This window comes from Babylonia areolata, chromosome 29 (genome assembly GCF_041734735.1).
Source record: "Babylonia areolata isolate BAREFJ2019XMU chromosome 29, ASM4173473v1, whole genome shotgun sequence".
NCBI classification, from domain to species: Eukaryota; Metazoa; Mollusca; class Gastropoda; order Neogastropoda; family Buccinidae; genus Babylonia; species Babylonia areolata.
In genome coordinates, this window is record NC_134904.1 from 33,683,028 (window position 1) to 33,704,682 (window position 21,655).

General features: G+C 38.3%; 1 protein-coding gene across 2 annotated transcripts; it reads left to right on the top strand.

Annotated features, from left to right (window-relative positions):
* Positions 1-1,925: 1,925 nt before the first annotated feature.
* Positions 1,926-20,601, top strand: LOC143274925 (E3 ubiquitin-protein ligase RNF185-like). 2 transcript variants are annotated; one of them, XR_013053326.1, is made up of 6 exons: positions 1,926-2,148; positions 3,590-3,721; positions 5,343-5,397; positions 8,914-9,034; positions 10,546-18,461; positions 19,433-20,601. XR_013053326.1 is itself a non-coding variant. In XM_076578926.1 (5 exons), the coding sequence occupies exons 1-5, from the start codon at positions 2,000-2,002 to the stop codon at positions 10,641-10,643; spliced, it is 555 nt and encodes a 184-aa protein (XP_076435041.1). In that variant the 5' UTR covers positions 1,926-1,999; the 3' UTR covers positions 10,644-20,601. The 2 variants fall into 2 exon arrangements, 1 of the variants encoding a protein (XP_076435041.1); XM_076578926.1 differs by having other exon boundaries at positions 10,546-20,601.
* The last annotated feature ends 1,054 nt before the right edge of the window (positions 20,602-21,655 follow it).

The window sequence follows — 21,655 nt, forward strand, 5'->3', positions numbered from 1 at the left end:
TTCCGCCACCCGTCAACACACCAGGCTATGACCTTCCCTATCCCAACTCCTCCCTTCTCACATACGTATACATACATCGTACACCATATATCTCACATACATCATAACACATATATCATACACTGACATTTGAAATGAGGGGGACATTTGCCATTTCATTATCCATAATTATAGCAACACAGCCCTCCGGACAAGGAGGGGGTATCATTTTAAGCGTGTTGTTGCCGCATCTTGAATAACTCACACACACACACACACACACACACACACTGAAGTAGTAATAATCTCCTTTCAATCAGCTCTTTACGAGAACGCGCAGACATGAAAACTGGTTCCCTTGTCGTTTTCGATGGCTGTTGCTGGTGGTCAGTTTTGTTTACCTAGCTGACCTTTTCAAAGCAATAACAGTCCTTTGTTCAGACATATTCATACTGCAACATCTGGAGATATGCAAACATACACTGAACTGACACCATTAATACCTTTTTCTTGTTTATTTTCTCAAAATAACGTAAACATCCCCAGCAGGACATCACGAGACAATTCTAGGAAGTATATATTGATTTATTATTATATTTTATTGACATGATGATGATGGCAAGTTACTCGGATCATTGAGAAGGTCTTCGTCTTCTGCTTCTTCTTCTTCGCAATAATCATAATGTGAAAAACCTAACAGTCTGGGTAGAAGCATCTTATTGACTGGAGTGCTGGCTGGAGAGAGTAAGAAGAAGAAGACTGAAAGTGGAAAAAGGAGAAGAAGAAGCTGGCTGGATAGAAGAAGAGCAAAAACAAGAACAAGAAAGAAAGAAAGAAGAAGAGAAAAAAAACAACTAAAAAAAACTGAGATGTTCGCCTGCGTCTCCAGCCCTCCTCTGGTGGGCTTGTTGCCAAGGACCTTCTTTCTTCTCAATGAAACTTGTATCCGACGAACCTGCCATCATCATATGATAATAGATGAATAGAATAAAATTTACTTTCTGCAAATGTCAGATGATGTTCTGTCAGGGAACTGTGCTATTTTTATTTACTCGTCCGGAAATATCTGTCCACTGACGCAACATCTAGACTTGTCGTTTCTCTCATTCTCTCTCGCCTTGACTACTGTAACTCTCTATTGTCTGCACGTTTGCCTGCTTCATCCATTCAGTCCCTTCAGCGCATACAAAACTCTGCTGCCCGACTCGTCCTCAGAAAGAAAAGATCTGAGCACATCACTCCTCTTTTGCAACATCTCCACTGGCTCCCTGTCTCACACCGAATAAAGTACAAGATCAGCACTCTATGTTATAGATGCATTCACAAAACTGCCCCGTCCTATCTCTGCGGCTGCCTTCATCTCTACACTCCATCTCGCTCAGTACGATCGGCTTCGGATCCACTCTGTTTACGCATACCCAGATTCAAACACTCGACTGTTGGCCGCCGTTCTTTCTCTGTCTCTGGACCTTGCGATTGGAATGAACTTCCTCTTTCGCTTCGTCAAGTCTCCACACTCAGCTCTTTCAAGTCTGGTCTTAAAACCCACCTCTTCCCAAAATAGCCTCCCTTGCTTGCCCTTCCTTGTCTTTAGTTTCTACAGTTTTAGAGTTATGCATGCGTGTGAATGACTGGTGCGAAAGCGCTTTGATTTGTCTCTGCACAAGATTCAGCGCTATATAAATACCCGGCATTATTATTATTATTTATTATTATCTTTACAGTTTAATAGTTTCGCAAAGCCTGACCAGCACGTTGGGTCTACATCTTTTTTTTCTTTTTTTTTTTTCAAGCAGATGTGTATAGCAGTCTCCGTGCTTTGACGCCTCATTGAACTTGAAACTGCAAGCAGGGAAAGGGTTATTTCTGCAGTTTCTTCTGGCTCGATTATCTCCAGTGTCAGCAGTTTGTTATTTGTGACTTACTTCCCCTGTCAATACTACGCATGCGCAATGCAACGTATGTCTCTCCGAGACGAAGGTGCCTAAATTACGATGTTGGAAGCCTCCTGTTCATAGAAATGAGTACTGACGCTTCTTCCCCGAGTAATAACCCACCATCCAGTGGTGATAACAATTCTGCCGAAGAAACCAATGGCACATATGAGTGCAACATTTGCCTTGAAACGGCAAACGATGCAGTTGTCAGCATGTGTGGCCACTTGTTTTGGTAAACAACACTTGTTTTTGTCGATTATATGTTTAGAGCCTACATGAATCTTTTTGAAGTATGCGTAACTTTTAGAAATTTGTTTTAGTCTAAAATGTGAACATTTTATGTAATGAATTCCGTTTAAGTAGTTGGTCAATGGAAATACCAAATGTGAAGGTGGACTTTAAAATAGGTCGGGTCGTGTTGGCCGGGGAGCAGGTGGGTGTGGCGTATTCATTTTCCAGTTCTTTCCAGAAAAATTGAACGTTTTCTCTTGTTTTCATTCTTCAGCTAGCAGAAGAGTCATATCATTGTGCATTGGTCCAGGCATTAAGTTTTTGTGAAAACTGAGGCTTGTGGTTTTGCCTGGAAGTGGAACCCTGATCTTCAGTGATCTGGTACTTAGCAGAAACTGACACTGATGTCACAAAATATGCAACCAGCATGAACTTCGTGCATTGTGTGTCAAGACCAGATACCTGTGTGTGTGTGTGTGTGTGTGTGTGTGTTGGTATGTTGTTGATAAGAGAGGAGGAAAGGTGAGGTAGAACCATATATGCATGACAGACTCTATTGGCAGCATTATTTTAGTTTTAATTTTCTGTGTCATTCTGTATTAAGAAAATTGGACATCAAATTATATGCATGAGACAGTAGTTCATGCAGTTGTGTGGCCTCTTTATGACCAAACATTGATAGTTCTCTGTGAACTGCCAGTGCTGAGAGTGTGGCAGATGAACCTGGCTGTGGCTGTATATGGGGGACTCAGAATGAGAGGCATGGGAGTAATAAATAAGTAATGCCACTGAATTGGTGCAGATGATAGGGCAGCAAAAAAAAAAAAAAAAAAAAAAAAAGTAAAAAAGTTCATGCAACCTATTCAAAAGAGTATGTGGAAAGATGCACTTGAGTTTTGCTGTACACAGGAGTAATGTTAAAACACTGGAACTTCTTGATTTTATCATTTTGATTAAATTTCTAAAATATGTAAATGATAGAAACATTTCACAGGTTCAAGGGGCTTTTTACACCCTGAAACACTGATATGAAATTGAAAAAGCACATTGCTAGTGTCGAAATAAAAATGAGAATTTGTCTAGTCCTGAAACAAAAAGTGTATACACTGTCACTATTAACTTTTGCTTATTAACCTGTAATTTAGCTGCCATGGTCACTCAGCTGTCTTCTGAACATTGTATGTGTTGCAGATATGTTGTGACACACTAAAAACAATTTTCAAACTTGCATATATTTGTACGTTATGATTTATTTGTGTCTTTGGTCATTCATCTACATGAGTACATCAAATTTCTATTGATTTTTTAGCTAAGATATATATATATATATATATGTGTGTGTGGATATGTGTCAGTTGAAGTCACTTGTCTCATTTGCTGTGCGCATGCTTACGTTTCAGAGACTAAGTGTTTGCTACAGTAACATAGTGGTTGTCTGACAGTTGGCCCTGCCTACACCAATGGCTGGAGACGCGGCGCAACAGACAGACTTGTCCTGTGTGCAAAGCAGGCATTAGCAAAGACAAAGTGATTCCCATCTATGGCCGCGGTAATCCCAACCCGCAGGATCCTAGGTCAGTGCTGTCCCCTAGTCATTTGAAATTCTCTCTACCATTCTTTCTCTGTTTTAGTTCAGACTGTGGGAGTAACATTGAAATTCTCTGGCAAGACATGTCACATTAATAACTTTCATTCTATTTTATTTGTGTTTGCTATTTACATACATCTTGTGTGTTGTAAATAATTTGATATAAATTTTTCTTATAATTTTGTTAGGCTTACATGGGACTGACCAGCGTGTTGGGTCTATGCATACTGAGCAAAAATCCTGAAGGCATCTGTTTGGGTTTTTTGGGGTGTTTTTTTCTTTAAGCAGGTGTGTAGTACACATGGTACAGTCTGCATGCTTTGATGCCTTCTTGAAACTGAATCTGATACTGATAGTGAAACTGTTCAAAGGGAAGGATTTCATTTCTACATGACACCTGATGGCCTGATTATTTCCACTATTAGCAGTCTATTATTTGTGGCATAGTTTCCTTGTGAGTACCATGCATGTGAAGTGCAATGTTTGTTTTTAAGGCAGGAGGAGAGGGTTGGTATGCCAACCAGTGCAGACCTGTGATTTGAATGAAATTGAAAGGGAAAAAAGGCTTTGTTGAACAATAATGTTGTGAACATTTTCAGCAATATTACTCAGCTTGAGTTGATCACGGTTTTGTTTGTTCTGTTGTGTTTGCGCAGTTCTGTAATGGTGGAAATGACTCAGAATGAAATCACCAATTGCGCTTGAATTCAAGTCTTGTGTCCACTTGACTATACAACAGTTTGATATGATATTGTTACAAATATAGTATTATGAAACTAGTAAAACATTACACTTACACTGTTTCAACTGCATATTGGTATATTGTATGATTTGTCATAAACTGGATGTGTGTCGGGGGAAAAATGCATAGAAGGGTTAGTTGGGTTTTTTCTTTTCAGTTTTACAGATGACATATGAATTTTATAAATGAACATGGGGACTGGCACCTTTGGGAAAGAGTCATTTGGCAGCTTTGTGATTCTTTGTTCTTGTTGACATAAGGTTGTGTCTGTCTCTGTGATGCTGTATCTTTTCTTTTTTTTCTTTTTTTTCCCCCTTTTTTTTCATTCTTTTTTGTATTTTTTGGTGTTTTTTTGTGATGTTTTTTTCTTTTTGTCTTGCTCAGTGATCAAATGGTGATTGGAGTTTTTGTTTTGCTGCTGTTTCTGAATATATTGTGAAAACAGTGGGAGGTAGACTAAAAAAAATCTTGGTAAAAGTTGACTTACTTGCGATAAAAGTAAGTCGACTTTTACCAATATTTTTTTAGTCTACCTCCCACTGTTTTACGTCGACACCGTGCAGTCACAACCCTTTTATTGCCTATATTGTGAAAAGTTATATATAACAGAGGTATGTAAAATATTTCTTTGGATTCCCTAATTTCTCTAATGATGTAATATCAAATACAAATGAGAACATTTTGCCAGTTTGGAGAGATGGTGGGGTAGGGTGACAGCTTCTTTTCTTTTTTGAAAGTGTGTGTGCATGTGAAATACCATATCTTTGTATCTTGCATGAATGTACTTTGGTGTTTTTATACTTACTGTAGCCTACATTTCTATATTGTTCACTTACCTAAGTTACCTATCTGGTTATTTTTACAGGGAAAAATTACCTCCACGTCCTCCAGGGCAGAGATCTGAACCAGAAAATTCAGGGGTCAGTATGGCTTCAACAGCTTTGATCACAAAAATGTATATAGATATATATTTACACTAGGCAGGACCACTAATTTTTAAAATGTTATCTGACAGGTTGGACAAATCTTTTGCAACTATTTATGTTGCATGATTGGTTGCATTTGTCTGATTAGAATTTTTTTAAATTGCAGTCTGGTGCGTTCTGTTGCATATGTGTTATATGTCTTTAGTACACGATACACCATATCCCTGGACACAAAATATTGTATAACTAAAGCTGAAATGAACCATGTCTATTGTTCAAGCCAGGAATCTTGTAAATTTAATCTACACTTGTTGTTTTTATTATTTGTGTGAATGTTGCTTGTGATACACCACAGACAAAAAGAGCAAAGGGAATACGGTGGAGAAAAACCTTTGGCGTATTTTTTCTAGAGCTGCTGACAAATAACTTTGAACATGTACTCTCAGAACCCCCCGCACCCCCCCACCCCCCACCCCCTGGCATATGACAGAGTCACAAATATAAAGAAAATGGCTGAATGACCACTTTATACAAACCTAAGACTCTGAACAATGATGTTAAAGTAGTCACAAATCAGGTTTTTAATATTTTGAAGATGAAATATTCAGTTGAAAATTCACTTTACCTGTATACCATTAAGTCTCCCCTGCATCACTTTTAAGAAGACTCAACTATGGCTCATTAGACAACCTTATAAAACTGGGTATCAGCCTTTTACTCTCACAGTCTCAGCATCAGTTCTAAGAACTCATGGTCAGAGTCACCTGATAAATTTTATTATCTCTCTTTGTTTTAACTCACTCGGGACGACAAGTTTTCTCCCTTGCTTTTCCCCACAGACAGCCCATTTGTAAGGGTTTGGAAAAAAATTACAAAAAATACAAAATACTGTGTAAGAAAATGAAACTTTCAGAACTGGTTTATTACGTGTTGAGCTAGTACATATAAAATAATCAAATTTCTCATCTTATTTTTACAGTTTTGCCATATGTAGAAAATACTGCCAATTTTTCACCCCAAATCACCATACCTATGCTCGCTTTCTGCATTAAATTCGCTTTCTTCTTCGTCATCATCCACCTCTTCAATGTCCGACCCTTCAGTTTGTAGCATTTCAAGTACTTCGGCAACCCTAAAATATTGCCGTCGCTGCCTTGTTTGCTTCACAACATTCTGAGAAGAGCCCGCTTTGCTAACAGGCTGGTACGCGAGCAGACGACCGGTCAGTGACTTTGTCAGCGTGTGTGTGAGACAGGCCACACATTCCGGGCTGACCAATCATACTGTTCGATTGTGGAGTGACCCAGAATAGCGCACTCTGCTTGGCTAATCACAAAATCACGTGTACAGCGCGTGATGGAATTTTACTTTCGAAGAATGCTATTCCATTCCTTCGTCCGAATCAGAATACGTTTTGTGTAGGAATGCGTGAGCATTCCTTCGTCCGGAGAGAGTTAATCAGTTACACTATCACAGTACTTAGTTTAAAAAATTACCTCCTGAAATCATAGTTAATATACCTCCAACAGAGTTACAGTTTTAATGTTGCAGAGTTAATGTTTTAGTTTCTTTTATCACCAGGTATGAGTATTATCAGCTGCTTACTTTAATAGATTAATATTATCAATCATCATTCATTCATTTGAGAAAGCTTTTTTTAATTCTAATATCTCGGTTTTTGACAGTTTCACCTTTTAAAAATGTGTAGTCACACACACACACACACACACACACAAACGTTATGACCAATCCAGTAATTGCAAAGAAAATGAAACTAGAAACAATTCAGTTAAATTTCCTAAAAGAATTATTGACAAGAAATTGGTTATAAAAATGTTCAAATTTTATTAACATTGCGGGTTTTTTTTTTCTTTTTTTAGTTTTTTTTCTTTCTTCTTTTTTAGTTTTGGTATTGGCCTACATCTGAGTGGACATGATTCCAACAGTAACACTGGCAACAGTTTACAAAAAATTGAATCACTGACAAAAACAAACACATGAAAACATGCAAATGACAATTATAACAATAATTGATACTAATAATGAGTATGCTAATATAATAAGTATTTAAAATCAATATTATTTCGATTTCAGATGAGAAATATGAACAATACAGTTTACAGACTTATTGTTCGTTACTCAGGCACATGGAATGAAAAGTAGACATTTTATGGTCAATAGCTTAATGAAACACAAAGAGAAAAGTACATCATGAAACGTTTTTTCTAAGTGTGGATTGTGGGTCTTTTTCAGTGATTACCTATGTAACTGAAACAAGAACTGAAAATGTGACAGTGATCATCGGCTTTTGGATTCTGGTCTGTGTGTCATAAATGCAGCGGTGATTTCAAATCATTTATAGCCTGAAATCGAATATCAACACAAAACCGAAATTATAGACCAATTATATATCAACTGTTTACTTGATTTTTGTGGTTAAATTGTAAAACAGACATCGTGATTCTGCAAACGAGTGTAAAATGTCTACAGCAGCGCTCAGCAGAAATCCAGTCATGGTTGTCGTCATTTTGAATTGACTCGAAGCAAGCGGTTTGTTCTTCGCACACGTTACGGACTATGACAAGCAACACCTTCTGGTTCAAAACTTATATCATTTTAAAGAGCAAAAATTCAACTTTCTTGTCATCCTTGTCACATTGCGTTTTTTTTGTTTTTTTTTTCAAATTCATGAAATTTGTATTCGTTCGAAAATTAAGGGAATTTTCAGTTCAGGATTCTTTTAAAAACACGGTCAAAATCGGATTCATCCTTACTCTAACATCTTAGCTTTACATAGAGTGGTCATTCAGCCATGTACGTAGTACTTGTCACAGTCCATAAGAGTTTTCCGACGGTTGGTGTTCGATGTTGCTGTAAAAATGGCGCCACGGGTTGTTCTCTGCTGTATACCCTTTGCTGTTTTCATGTTTGAGGTGTACTGCAGTCAACATTCACACACATAGAAATACAACATAAGTGCAGATCGATGGTTTGTTTATTCATTGAAATACTCAAATAGATTTTATAGAGAGATATGCATCACAGGCTGTGTAACATGACCACAAATACCGATGAAATTCGGTCACATCAATTGATGTCACCTACCCATATATAAGGACTGGACCTACCTACTTACACATGATTAGTATTGTACACAAACTGGAATAAGTTTGGATGTCAAATTATCCAGTGTCATGAACATGCATCCACATATACACACACACACATAACATCTGGTGGAATGAAACAGAAAGTTGCAGACCTCTATGCTAAACATCTGTTTAATTACACATGAAAAAAGAAGAAACAGCAGTAATACTGAGATTCAAATCCTTATCCTCCTTGTAAGTCAGCCTGTGAAGCTTCTCACTGCATTCTTGTTGCCAGTCAAGTTTTGTTATTTTTCCATGGAAACATTCACCACCTTGTGCTTTAAAAAAACAACAAAAAAAACCCCATAAGTGACAAAGTAGAATTATGATATTTATTTGCTTTTAATGTTGATTTCAGGCCTTTTCAAATTTTGGCTTTGGAGGTGATGGGGGGTTCCAGTTTTCATTTGGCATTGGTGCCTTTCCTTTTGGTATTTTCGCCTCTACCTTCAACTTCAATGACGGCCGACCTGCCCCACGTAAGTTTCATACCAATTACCATCCTTTGTTGGTGTCTTCCATTTCTTGGTTGGGGCTAAACTACTTGGTTGTCTACAGTTTGCAAACATTTACAATGATTTTCTGTTCTGGGAGAATTCTTAAAAGTATGCAGCCTTATTTGGTGGGATGTTTTGCCGATTTGTTGACTGATTGTCTTTTTGGAAAAAGCAAATAAATAAATAAAATCATATCGTGTTGTGCATGTAAACAGAAAGGAGGGAATATACAAAGGGAGGCTATTTACCATTGCTGAATGAGTCGAAGCGAAGTTATGGCAGGTTAAAGTGGGTTGGTGGTAACACAGTTTTCCCTCTCCTGCACAGCTGGTTTAGACAGAAGTGTACTGCTGCTCTGCTCTGCTGGTTTGTACAGCGAGCTAGCTCTGCACCTCTGCCCATTGTTACATCCAAACCAAAACGTGCCTTGCTGGGAGGGTTGCACAGGCGGAAGACCTACAGAGCTGAAAGAGTTAGTTAGCCCTAGGAGGAGAGATTGGGGTTGCGTGAGATGAATGGGGGATGAGACAGACAGTGTGTGTGGACACATTGCAGAGAAACTGACACAGAAATCCTGTAATGTGTTTCAGCAGCACACAGAGACTGACACAGGAATCCCCATGTAATATGTTTCAGCAGCACACACAGAGACTGACACAGGAATCCCCATGTAATGTGTTTCAGCAGCACACACAGAGACTGACACAGGAATCCCCATGTAATGTGTTTCAGCAGCACACACACAGACTGACACAGGAATCCCCATGTAATGTGTTTCAGCAGCACACACACAGACTGACACAGGAATCCCCATGTAATGTGTTTCAGCAGCACACACAGAGACTGACACAGGAATCCCCATGTAATGTGTTTCAGCAGCACACACACAGACTGACACAGGAATCCCCATGTAATGTGTTTCAGCAGCACACACACAGACTGACACAGGAATCCCCAAGTAATGTGTTTCAACAGCACACACACAGACTGACACAGGAATCCCCATGTAATGTGTTTCAACAGCACACACACAGACTGACACAGGAATCCCCATGTAATGTGTTTCAGCAGCACACACAGAGACTGACACAGGAATCCCCATGTAATGTGTTTCAGCAGCACACACACAGACTGACACAGGAATCCCCATGTAATGTGTTTCAGCAGCACACACACAGACTGACACAGGAATCCCCATGTAATGTGTTTCAGCAGCACACACACAGACTGACACAGGAATCCCCAAGTAATGTGTTTCAACAGCACACACAGAGACTGACACAGGAATCCCCATGCAATGTGTTTCAGCAGCACACAGGGACTGACACAGGAAATCCCCATGTAATGTGTTTCAGCAGCACACAGAGACTGACACAGGAATCCCCATGTAATGTGTTTCAGCAGCACACAGAGACTGACACAGGAATCCCCATGTAATGTGTTTCAGCAGCACACAGAGACTGACACAGGAATCCCCATGTAATGTGTTTCAGCAGCCCCAGGGTCCCCGCAAGAGGCTGAAGAGCAGTTCTTGTCCAAAGTCTTTCTCTGGGTTGGCATCATCTTCATCTTCTGGCTTCTCATCGCATGATCGTCGCCCTACTCATCATGGTCTGTGTCGTCATCAAACCTGGACAGCGGATAGATGGATCAGCGACCATTTGTTGTCCTGGCCCATGGGTTATGACAGTTCATCGTGTGTTCCGCTCTCTTGCCTGAAATGGTGTACACGCTTCAGCAGTGACAGGGGATGGGGCAGGCAGGGACACGTGTTGACACTTTACAGGATCTTGCGGTGATCCCTGAATGATTGTATATTTATAGCATGTCCCTCTCTCTCTCTCTCTTTCTTTTTTTCTTCTGATATATTAGGGGTACCTTCCCACAGCTTTTATCATCTTCCTTTCTTTTTGATGTTTATCTGCTTTGTTGAAACCCGTCACCATTTGGTGGTTTTCCTCTTCTTCAATATTTTTTTGTCTCTTATGTCCATGTGTCTGATTTGTCTGATTTGGTGACTGGACTGGAGTAGATTTCGACTCATGTCGTTTCTGTGAATGATGTTAAAATGCCACCATATGATTATTATGGTGGTGTAGTTCTCTGTTTTGGTAGGTTGAGGATGTGGCTCCTTTATTTTCTGTTTGATTTTTACTTTTGCTTTTATTTCACAGGTGTTGAAAATACACTGAATGTCAGGTGCACCAGGTCAGGAGTTCTCTTGCACTTTGTTTGTCCATGGCTCTCTGTACTGAAACTTCAGTGAAAGTATTGTTTCTGGATGGCTGTGTGTACTGAAAGCATCAGCATTTTGAATGTTTGACACACATGCTTACCATTCCGGAATAGCTGTATTTGTTACAGAAAACAACAATAAAACTCAATGGCCATACCAGATATTACTGCCATAGGTCATGTGTTGTGGTGGGGGGGAAAAAACCCCCACACACAAATGGGACCACCTTTTATTCACATGTGTTCAAACCTGGCAGTGAAGAGGAAGTTGGAACAATATGCACAGGCACCTAAGTCCATAACCAGCGACAGGAGAGCTTACGAGAATGCACGCCCAGCTTAAAAGTTGGCTAGTTGTCACTGAAAAGATGGCTAGCTGTCACTGAAAAGATGGCTAGCTGTCACTGAAATGTCACTGAAAAGATGGCTAGTTGTCACTGAAGAGATGGCTAGTTGTCACTGAAGAGATGGCTAGTTGTCACTGAAAAGATGGCTAGCTGTCACTGAAAAGATGGCTACAGTGGCTAGCTGTCACTGAAAAGATGGTTTGTTGTCACTGAAAAGATGACTGGCTGTAACTGAAAAGATGGCTAGCTGTCGCTGAAAAGATGGCTAGCTGTCGCTGAAAAGATGGCTAGTTGTCACTGAAAAGATGGCTAGTTGTCACTGAAAAGATGGCTACGATGGCTGGCTGTCACTGAAAAGATGGCTAGTTGTCACAAGAAAATGTGTGAGGCCGATGGAGAAAATGGTGAGTGAAGCTTGGTATGATAAAAACACCATCTAATTGGTGCTACCAGACCCTCTTTTCAAAACGATCTATTCCTGATTGTAAGATTTTGTGGATTGGTGTGTATGCTTTTTTTAAAAGATCTGGCTTGCTTGCGTTTTGTTTTTATTTTGAGTTGTTGTTTTTTTCATGGCTGGTGTATTTTTAACAGAAGCAGATTGTGAGCATTTTCACAAAACAAGTTGTCATTATATGAAAAGCAGAAGTATTAATACTGCTACAAAGTCTTTGGTGGTGGTGGTATGATCAAGTAAGGGAAAATATATTGATGCATATTTAAAACCAATACTTTTTTTTTTCCTGAAAAGCAGAAGTATGCTTAACAATTTAATATCTGCTTTTCATTTTCTTGATGAAAAAAAAAATTTTTGAAACAAAAAAAGATTTGTTTCTGTTTTCTGAAATTAAGAAATTGGACATATCCGCTAAAATATTTGAAATGGCTTAACATGATACTCAGAAAACTTAGAAACAGAATTGTAAATATGTTTCTGATATTGCTTTTTGTTAATAGTGTTGTTGAATTGATTATGCATGCTTCTTTTTAGTGCTTGTCAGCCATAGATATTTTTTTTACATCGAAGGAAATGCATGTGTGTGTATGGTTTTCACATTTGATTGTCTTCATCATGGCATGACCTGAAATACACGTCTTTGTCATGGCATGACCTGAATATACACAAACTGTGGGTGGTATCCCTGTGTACAGATGATTATTTGAAGGACTCAGAAGACAAAAGACAGAAAAGAATATTACTGATCATGGTGTGATTTTTTGGATGATTTGGAAAAGTAAACATTTTGGATTTTAATGCACTGGATTAGCCCTTTTTCATTTGGCTGTTTGTAGTTGTTGTTTTTTTTTCTTTTTTAATAATTTTTATTTGTTGTTCTTGTAAACAACATACATCATATACTTTTAGAAAAAAAAGACTTGCTGTCTAATATGGGAAACTCAACCATATTGTGTGCATGCATTTGCAAGCACTTGCACACACTCATAAATATTATAATAAATTACTATGAAAATGTTTTTAAAAAATGTGTATTATTTCATAGAAGCCAGGGTTGCTGCCTCTCAGAAATAATTTTGCAGGTCAGCAGGTCTTCGTATTTCTCTGCACTGTTCATATAATCATAAATCAAAACAACCTACACTTTCCTTTTCTGATGTCAGCAGACATTGTAGATTGTCATCAGACATACATGTCTGTTTTATTATATTGGGTGATCACTGGAGCCTTGAAACTCGTTACTACTCTCAGTGTCCACTTTAGTGAGAAGCGCTCTCCTATCTGGTTATGTGTGTTCATGATAGTCGTGGTCTGTCGACAGTGAGGTTGTGTTGTGTGTTGTCTAGACTCAAAAGGTACTAAGCAGAGCTGAAGAAACCAGGCAGCTGTGCAGGTCATTCTATGGTGTGTGGCCCTCATGCCAGTCTGTTAATGAAATGATGGACATGCGGTGCTAGAACAGCAGTGGAATCAGTGTGGGTGACTGCGTGTTTCCATGCTGAAGTCTTGAAGGGTTCAGCTCAGTGTTAGTGAGCATTGTTGGAACCTGGCATGGGTTGGGGAATATAGTAATAAACATGAAAACCCATGTACAAGAACAAGAACAAGAACAAAACTTTAATCTCCAGGCCTCCGGCCCCTAGAAAGAGGTCAAAAGTACACAATATGGCGATCACTCAGCCACAACAAAATGTAAAATACGTACTAACTTAAGCTGTAGAACAAAAGTGTTTCTCGTGCATTGTAAATTAATTCTAATTTTCATCATTGTTGTCACAGAATTCCTGTCGTATCTTAAGGGCATTAAACATATGAATGCATAGTTTACGAATACTGTAAACAGAACCATTCTTCATCAAGTGAACATACGATTGACCTTCAGAGTTCAGATGTTTTTGCCGCAGGTCATTGTAAAACACCTGACCTGTGCTAGAACAGCAGTGGAATCAGTGTGGGTGACTGTGTGTTTCCATGCTGAAGTCTTGAAGGGTTCAGCCTAGTGTTAGTGAGCATTGTTGGAACCTGGCATGGGTTGGGGAATATAGTAATAAACATGAAAACCCATGTAGAAACAGGGTAAAGTTCTCACTGGCATTTTTTTTGTTTTTGTTTTCGTATTCATGGCCATGTTCTCTTAGACTCTCACGCTATACACATAACCTAATCCAAATGAATCGGATGGATTTATCTATCTGAATTACCTTACTTTGAAATTGTTTATTCTATTCTCATTGAACTGAAATGGTTTTAAGATAAAGCTTATTGTTGATTTTTTTTTTCTTTTTCTTTTTTCAATATTTACAGACCATTTTCTACAAACTCGGTTGATTGCTGAAAGTTTGATTTTTATACAAAACCAAGTTTGAATACGAGAACACACTTGCAACACTCTCATGTTACCCTTGAATTGACATGCGCAGTCTTCCACGACTCTGAATCCGAACATCTTTGCCACAGGGATTTTTAAGGAGTGCATCACTGTACAACACAACAAAATGACTGTACATGCACACGGCATTCTACATTTTTCACTTACTTCAAATCGCTCTGCAGGAAAACATGTCCATTATTAACAATCCACATCTGTCACTGTCTAGGCTTTGCTGGCTGTGTTGTTGTAGGAAAGAAAAAATGATCATATTCTTTTTTTCTTTGTGAAATTTATAGGAAAGAAAAAACTAATGAAGTCTTTTTTTTTCTGTGTGGAAGTTAAGTAGTGTGAGTTTGTGGCACATTGTCTGTAATTTAAGGAGAAAAAAAATCATCTTGGCTGAAAAGTGTGGGCTGGGTGGGGGAGGGTGATCTTAGTTTGATCTTTAATCTTATTTTAATACACACCATCTGGCAAGATGCAGCTGGCTTTTAAATGCTAGTCACAGGTTATGTTTCAATCATCTGATGGTTACTCATGAGTTGTGCACAAAGATTATGTTGCACTCACCTGGGTTTGTCTTTTGAAAAAAAAAAAAAAAAAAAAAATTAAGTGTAGCTAGCATCGTGCATATGAAGGTGTGTTCACCGGTGATAGAACTTAGATTTGATTTAACATGTGCACTGCCTTGTTTCTTAGTGTTTGTACTGTCTTCCCCTTAGATCGCTTTGTTCCGTTCTGCTCTCTTTTTGAGATTTAAGAATGTGTAGGAGTCTATTTAAATATGGTATATAAATTGGTGTGTGTGTGTGGATACTTGTGAGCATTTATGTGTTTGTGCTTTTAATTTTAGTGTGTGTGTGTGTGTGTGTGTAGGGTCTGTCTTTGTTACGTGTCATCAACTTGAATTTCGTGCATGAGTGTGGGGGGACATTTTTTTTCTGTTTTCATTTCCCCTCTATTGTATTTTTGAAAAAGACAATGAAATATTATTTCAATATTTACTTTGGTGATTGTGTTTTTCATTCAGTGTTTCTTTCTTCAGCACTTGTCTTGCTTCGTTAATGAAGTATCAAACGCATCAGTTATGTGAGTGGGTGACATCCAGAGCATGGACTGTCCCAAAGTGTCAAGCAGCATTTTGTTGATTCTAAACACACCTTGATGATGATATCCAGAATACCTGTACTGTAAAGGAATGTGTTTGTTGTGTGTGTGTGTGTGTGTGTGTGTCTGTGTGTGTGTGTGGAAGTTGGAAGTGATGCACCCATATAAGTAGGGCATCCCATTTGTGTCAAAAACAGCATACTTGGATTCATTATCAAAGGAAAATGTTGGATTACTTTCAAAATTATCCAGGAAGTCATTTTCAGTGTAATTGGATTTGCAAAGGAGGTGCCTTTTGCAGAATATCCACAATATATACCCACAGAAAAAAAAATGTCAAATGCATTTTTTGGACGATAATTCCAGAATACATACACACAGAACAAAAGCCAAAGGCATCCATTGCATTAATGAGAAATTGAAAATTGTAAGATGATGAATAAGTGGGTTAAGTTGTGGGTTGTCTGTCAAATTCTGATTCTTATATTTCATCACAAATCTCAAAAAACACATTACATATTCTTTTATCTCTTGATATATTTTTTTTTTCCTTTCGTTTTTCTTTAGGTCTCATTTGTTGTTGGTTTTTTTTGTTGTTGTTGTTGTTTTTGTTTGTGTTTAGATGAAGGACACTGGCTTTAATTAAACATGGAATATAACACAACAGACAGTGCACTTATGTATTTACAGTGTTTTACTCTGACGTGGTATTTGAGTATCCTACATTAGAGTTGGATTTTTTTTTTTTTTTTTTTTTAATGCAGTATTTAATTGAACCTAAGATTTAAAGGAAGAAGTGAAAAATGAAATAAAGTGAAATAAAAAAAAAATCAGGAAGTGTATTTTAAGAACAAAATCTTGTAATTTCAGAGAGCAGTTACTTTTTCTGAAGAAAAATTAGTCAGTTGATGCAGAAAGCATTTCTTCTGAACAAAACAAAAAATTGACGTTGAGCTTAATGGTATCTTTAACACAAATATTAATTCTTCCAAAGAAACAGTATGATTTTAGCGGAATTTGACTGACCAGTCTTTAAAAAAAACAAAAAAAAGCTACATCTTCAAAAACAACAATGAACAATATTTCTTCTTCAAGAATAACAACAAATTAAGGTAAACAATAAAGTTACACCCAGCACATGATCAGAAATGATGCTCTGTTTTTACAAAGAAAGAGAAGATTGTTATATACTTCTTAACTCTTTGTAATCCACACGGAAAGGTTTCGAGCGAAAGCCCATAGTTCATGGTCAGTGTGCTTTTGTTATTTTCTATTAGTTATACGCATGGAAAGATTTTGATCAAAGGCCACATGTTTTATGGCTGGTGGTATGCTTTGTTATCTTTCTGTTACAAATGCACAGATGTGAGCCAAGCGTGGTCAGTGTACCCCAACATTTCACGGACATGTCGTTTTTCATCTTGACAGTATTATTGTTGTGTAAAAGGCGTGTGGATAGGCTTGCTTTTAGTGTTTGTTTTTGTTGTGTTTTTCTTGTTTGGAGAGCTAGTTTATCAATGTCCAGCATTTGTGCACCAGTAGTTTTGTTTTCCTCTTACAGTTGTATGTTTTAGGACATCATGGTTTGTGGGTTTTTTTTAGAGATCCTGAAGGAGGTTTCTTTGCTTTTGTTTTACACACACACACGCACACGCAACACACAAGATGTTGGCTATTAACGTGATTATTGAAGCATCAGTGAAGATGGTTTTACTGTTGCTCTACTCAGAACAGTAACAAAGGTGAAACGTGATGAAAGCAGGACAAAGAAATCAGCGATGAAATAAGACAGGTACAGATTTTCAGGATTACTGCCATATGGACAGAAATTACCATCATAGGCTTTTAATGTTACCAGGAAATAGGAGGATTCTCGCCTCTTCCATTTCACTGGTTGATCACATCAGTTATGATGGCTTGTCATGTGTGGAACGTTGGCCTGGTGGCAGTGTGTCTGACTTGGAAGTAAGTGTCCTTGGGTTCGAGTCCCACGTACGGACCAGGATTTTTACTCCCCCTCTCCTCTTGACCTTGAGTGTTGGGCTGGATGCTAGTATTTTGGAATGAGACAGTGAAACCTGGATACCATGTGCAGCATGCTCTCAGCACACATACGAGAAACCATTGCAACAAAAGAGTCGTCCATGGCAAAAATCTGTAGAAAAAATCAACTTTCGTAGTGAAACAAATATTCTTGCACACAGAAAAAGAAAGAGGAAGAAAGAATGGATGGTGCTGCATTGTGGTGACATACTTTCCCCAGGGACAGCAGCCAGAACTGTACACAAAGAAATGTAATCTGTTGTGGCAAAAAGCAATACAATGCAATACAGTACAGTACATCTACTTGTTTGAATACTGAACCAGAACAGGTACAGCAGAATGACACCAAAACCCACTTGGCAGCTGCGCAGAGTATTAACTGATGGGTATTCTCATGGCAGCCTAAACATTGCTTATTGTGAAACATGAGTCCACAAACTGTATGACAGTTATTTTGTCTTGATTTGATTCTTGAGAGCAATGAGACTTTTTCTTTTGCAATACACTTTCCAGATGTGTAGCAGGAATTTCGGGGAATACATCACACCATTGCTCTTTCTTTTTTAAGATTTAGATGCTGTTTACATAAGGGCTGTGGACAGCATGTGGACTATATTCTTTATTGTCATTCTACAATTTATTGGCTTTTTTTTTCTTTTTTTTTTTTGCAAGATACTTCAAGTAGAAGGAACTGAAAAGAGTACAGAGTACTACGTCTGCTGTGAGACTGGTGAGTTTCTTCATTTCTTTTAATTCAAGCTAGTGTATAGAAAATAAAATTTACCTGCCGTTACCATATGTGAATGAGATGTAACACGGTTGGGAAAACTGGTGCTGGGATTGGGAAATGTTGGGAAAGTTGGGAATTTTGTTTCTCCAAGTCTGTGGGAACCCTGTGTAACACAATAAACCTTAGAGCGACTGTGTATGGAGAATTCTGAATGGCTGATAAAGGATTGTGAGAAGGCCACAGACAGAGGGAGCTCCGAACATAAGGTGACACAACACACAAACATATGATGATGGAAGATCAGTGGAATGATGTTCGCCCATGGTGGCATGATTTCTGATGTCCACACACTTACAGGAAGAGGACTAGAACACATTCATCTTCAGCTATGTGTTTTCCAGTTGTAATTTCTATTCATACTCTTTGAGAAAATTGTGTTTGGATGAAACTGTGTGCCTGTGCTGAAAATGCGTCCTTGGCAATGTTTTTACAGTGCAGTTTCAGTTTGGCGTGTTTGTTGTTACTGATCAGTTGTCGTCCTGGTCAGTTTTGGTGTGACTTGCTGAACTGCTTGCTTGTTGTAGGAGACATTTTGTTTGAGTGTGGATCTTAATTGATCCTGATACGGATTTGTGGATTGTAAACCCAATGTGGATTTGTGGATCATAATCCAGATGTGGATCTAATAAATTGTAATGTGGATTTCTTTATCTTCATTATTCTTGATGTGGATGTTGATTGTAATCCTCCTTTGGATCTTAACCCCACAATTTTGTCAGGTTATCTGTTTTAATCTGTCAAAAATGAGTGCAAACAAACTTTTTTGTTTTTGTTTTAAGAGCACATTTAGGGTGAAAGCAGGTGTGCGAAATATTCCTAACAGTGACTGTGCTTCAAAAAAGCTAGATTATCTTCATCATTTCGAGAGGTGAGGGATAGGGGGGAGAGAGGGTACACAGAATCAAGAAGTGTGCATTGTAAAGAACAGTACAGTGAGTGATAATTTATACCCTCAGATATCAGTATGTTGAAAAAGATTTAGATAAGTCCCTTTCTTCACCACTCATCTGAGGGTCTGACATTGGGAAAGGTTGGGAAAAGGTTGGGAATTTTGTTTCTTCAAGTCTGTGGGAACCCTGTGTAACACAATAAACCTTAGAGCGACTGCGTATGGAGAATTCTGAATGGTTGAAAAAGATAGATTTAGATAAGTCCCTTTCTTCATCACTCATCTGAGGGTCTGACATAGATTTAATTTTCAGAGGACATTAATATGTGTGGACATTTAAGATACTGACAAAAAAACAGGTTGTCTGCAGTGTCATAGTGTCCCTTCAATATAGATAATCATAGGCAAGCCAACAAATCATCAGTGGGTTAAAGGTAGAGTGAACAAATCAACAGATATAAAATACATCACTGACTCATTAGTGTCAAGTAATAAAAATGAAGCATGTTTTCATGGATTTAGTGAATGTTTATGAATTGCTTTCAGTCTCAGTGTGATCAGTTGTTTAGGTTTACGTTACCAGAGACTGAAAGCACGGTTGAATTTTTTGTATAATTGCATATGTTGTTTGTTTTTGTTCAGAACAGAAAACTTCTGTACACATTGGTGACTTTCTTGCATAATATTGATACTTTACCCAAGAAGAGATAACAAATTTCAGAGGTGAAAAAAAAAAAGACCCCTCCCCACCTGGTCCCCCACCCCCAAGGGAAATTGAAAACTGTACTATAGTTAGGATACGTAAAGCTTTTTTGAATGATTTGCTTTGATAGCGTATGCATGCACAAACACATGCACGCATGCATGCATATTTGTAGGCACACAATTCATACGCTACACTGCCCTGCTTTCCAGTTTGTCTTTTTTTTCTTTCGTTTTTTTTTTTTTTCTTTATCAGTTCATTTCTGGTGTGTGCGTTTCATTATTCCATTAGTGTTAAGCAGCAAAGAAAGCTGGCACAGAATCACATGCGACAGATGATGGGATGATTGACTATTGCTAACTGGCCAATCTTCTTGCAAAGTGTGTTCATTTTCGTAGATCTATAGCACGGTGAAATGAAAATGTTGTGGTCTGGCTGCAAAAAAAAAAAAAAAATTATTGACATGAATAAATGTGATTAAATATTGATTTGTATATTTGCGTTTTCTCTCTCTAAGTTGTTGTTCAAACCAAAAGGGCAGTGGTTGTCAACTGGAGACAAATGGTGCATACTGGTGTGTTGATGAAATAAAATGAATTAGATCAAAGTGTTTTGTCATCTGTGGAATATGTTTCTGCAGTCATTCCAGCATAGGAATCACACGCACACACACACACACACACACACACACACACACACACACACACACACATGAGACACACTACTTAAAAGGATGCATATACAAAGATGTCTAACAAGAAATATGTGCATGCATAGGTGAGTGCATGCACAAGTGTACATGTGCATACAAAAGCAACTGACCAAAAGAATTGCACCTGTTTATTCCCAGTAGTGGTTAAGTCATGAAGCACTTGATTTATCAACCTGAACTAACCAGTTAACCTGTTTGGTGTGTGGGAGTCTGTGAGAGAGAGACAGAGAGTGAGTGTGTGTACATCAACCATTTTATTCATATTGATATGCAAGCAGACAAAGAACAAAGGTTGCTAAAAGGTGGGTTTGGAGATCGTGTGTTTGGAACATGTTTGACTTCAGCCTTAAATCATTTTGTTTGGGATTTACTGGAAGCAGTTCTTGATGCTGACTGGGCCATAATATGAAAAGATACTCGAGCTAGTAAGTCTGCTTATATATTGTATTGTATTTCTCTTTTTATCACAACAGATTTCTCTGTGTGAAATTTGGGATGCTCTCCCCAGGGTGAGAGCGTCGCTACATTACAGCGCCACCCATTTTTTTGTATTTTTTTCCTGCGTGCAGTTTTTTTTTTGTATTTGTTTTTCCTATTGAAGTGGATTTTTCTACAGAATTTTGCCAGGAACAGCCCTTTTGTTGCCATGGGTTCTTTTACGTGCGCTAAGTGCATGCTGCACACGGGACCTCGGTTTATCGTCTCATCCGAATGACTAGCGTCCAGACTACCCTCGAGTGGAGGGGGAGAAAATATCGGCAGCTGAACCGTGATTCGAACCAGCATGCTCAGATTTTCTCACTTCCTACTTGGACATATTACCTCTAGGCCATCACTACACATATTTAAAGTACATACCATGAATGAAACACTATCCCTCTGATTTGGACCTTTTTTCTTTGAGACTTGTACTTTCAGTATTGATATGTACATTAACTCTCTCCATACG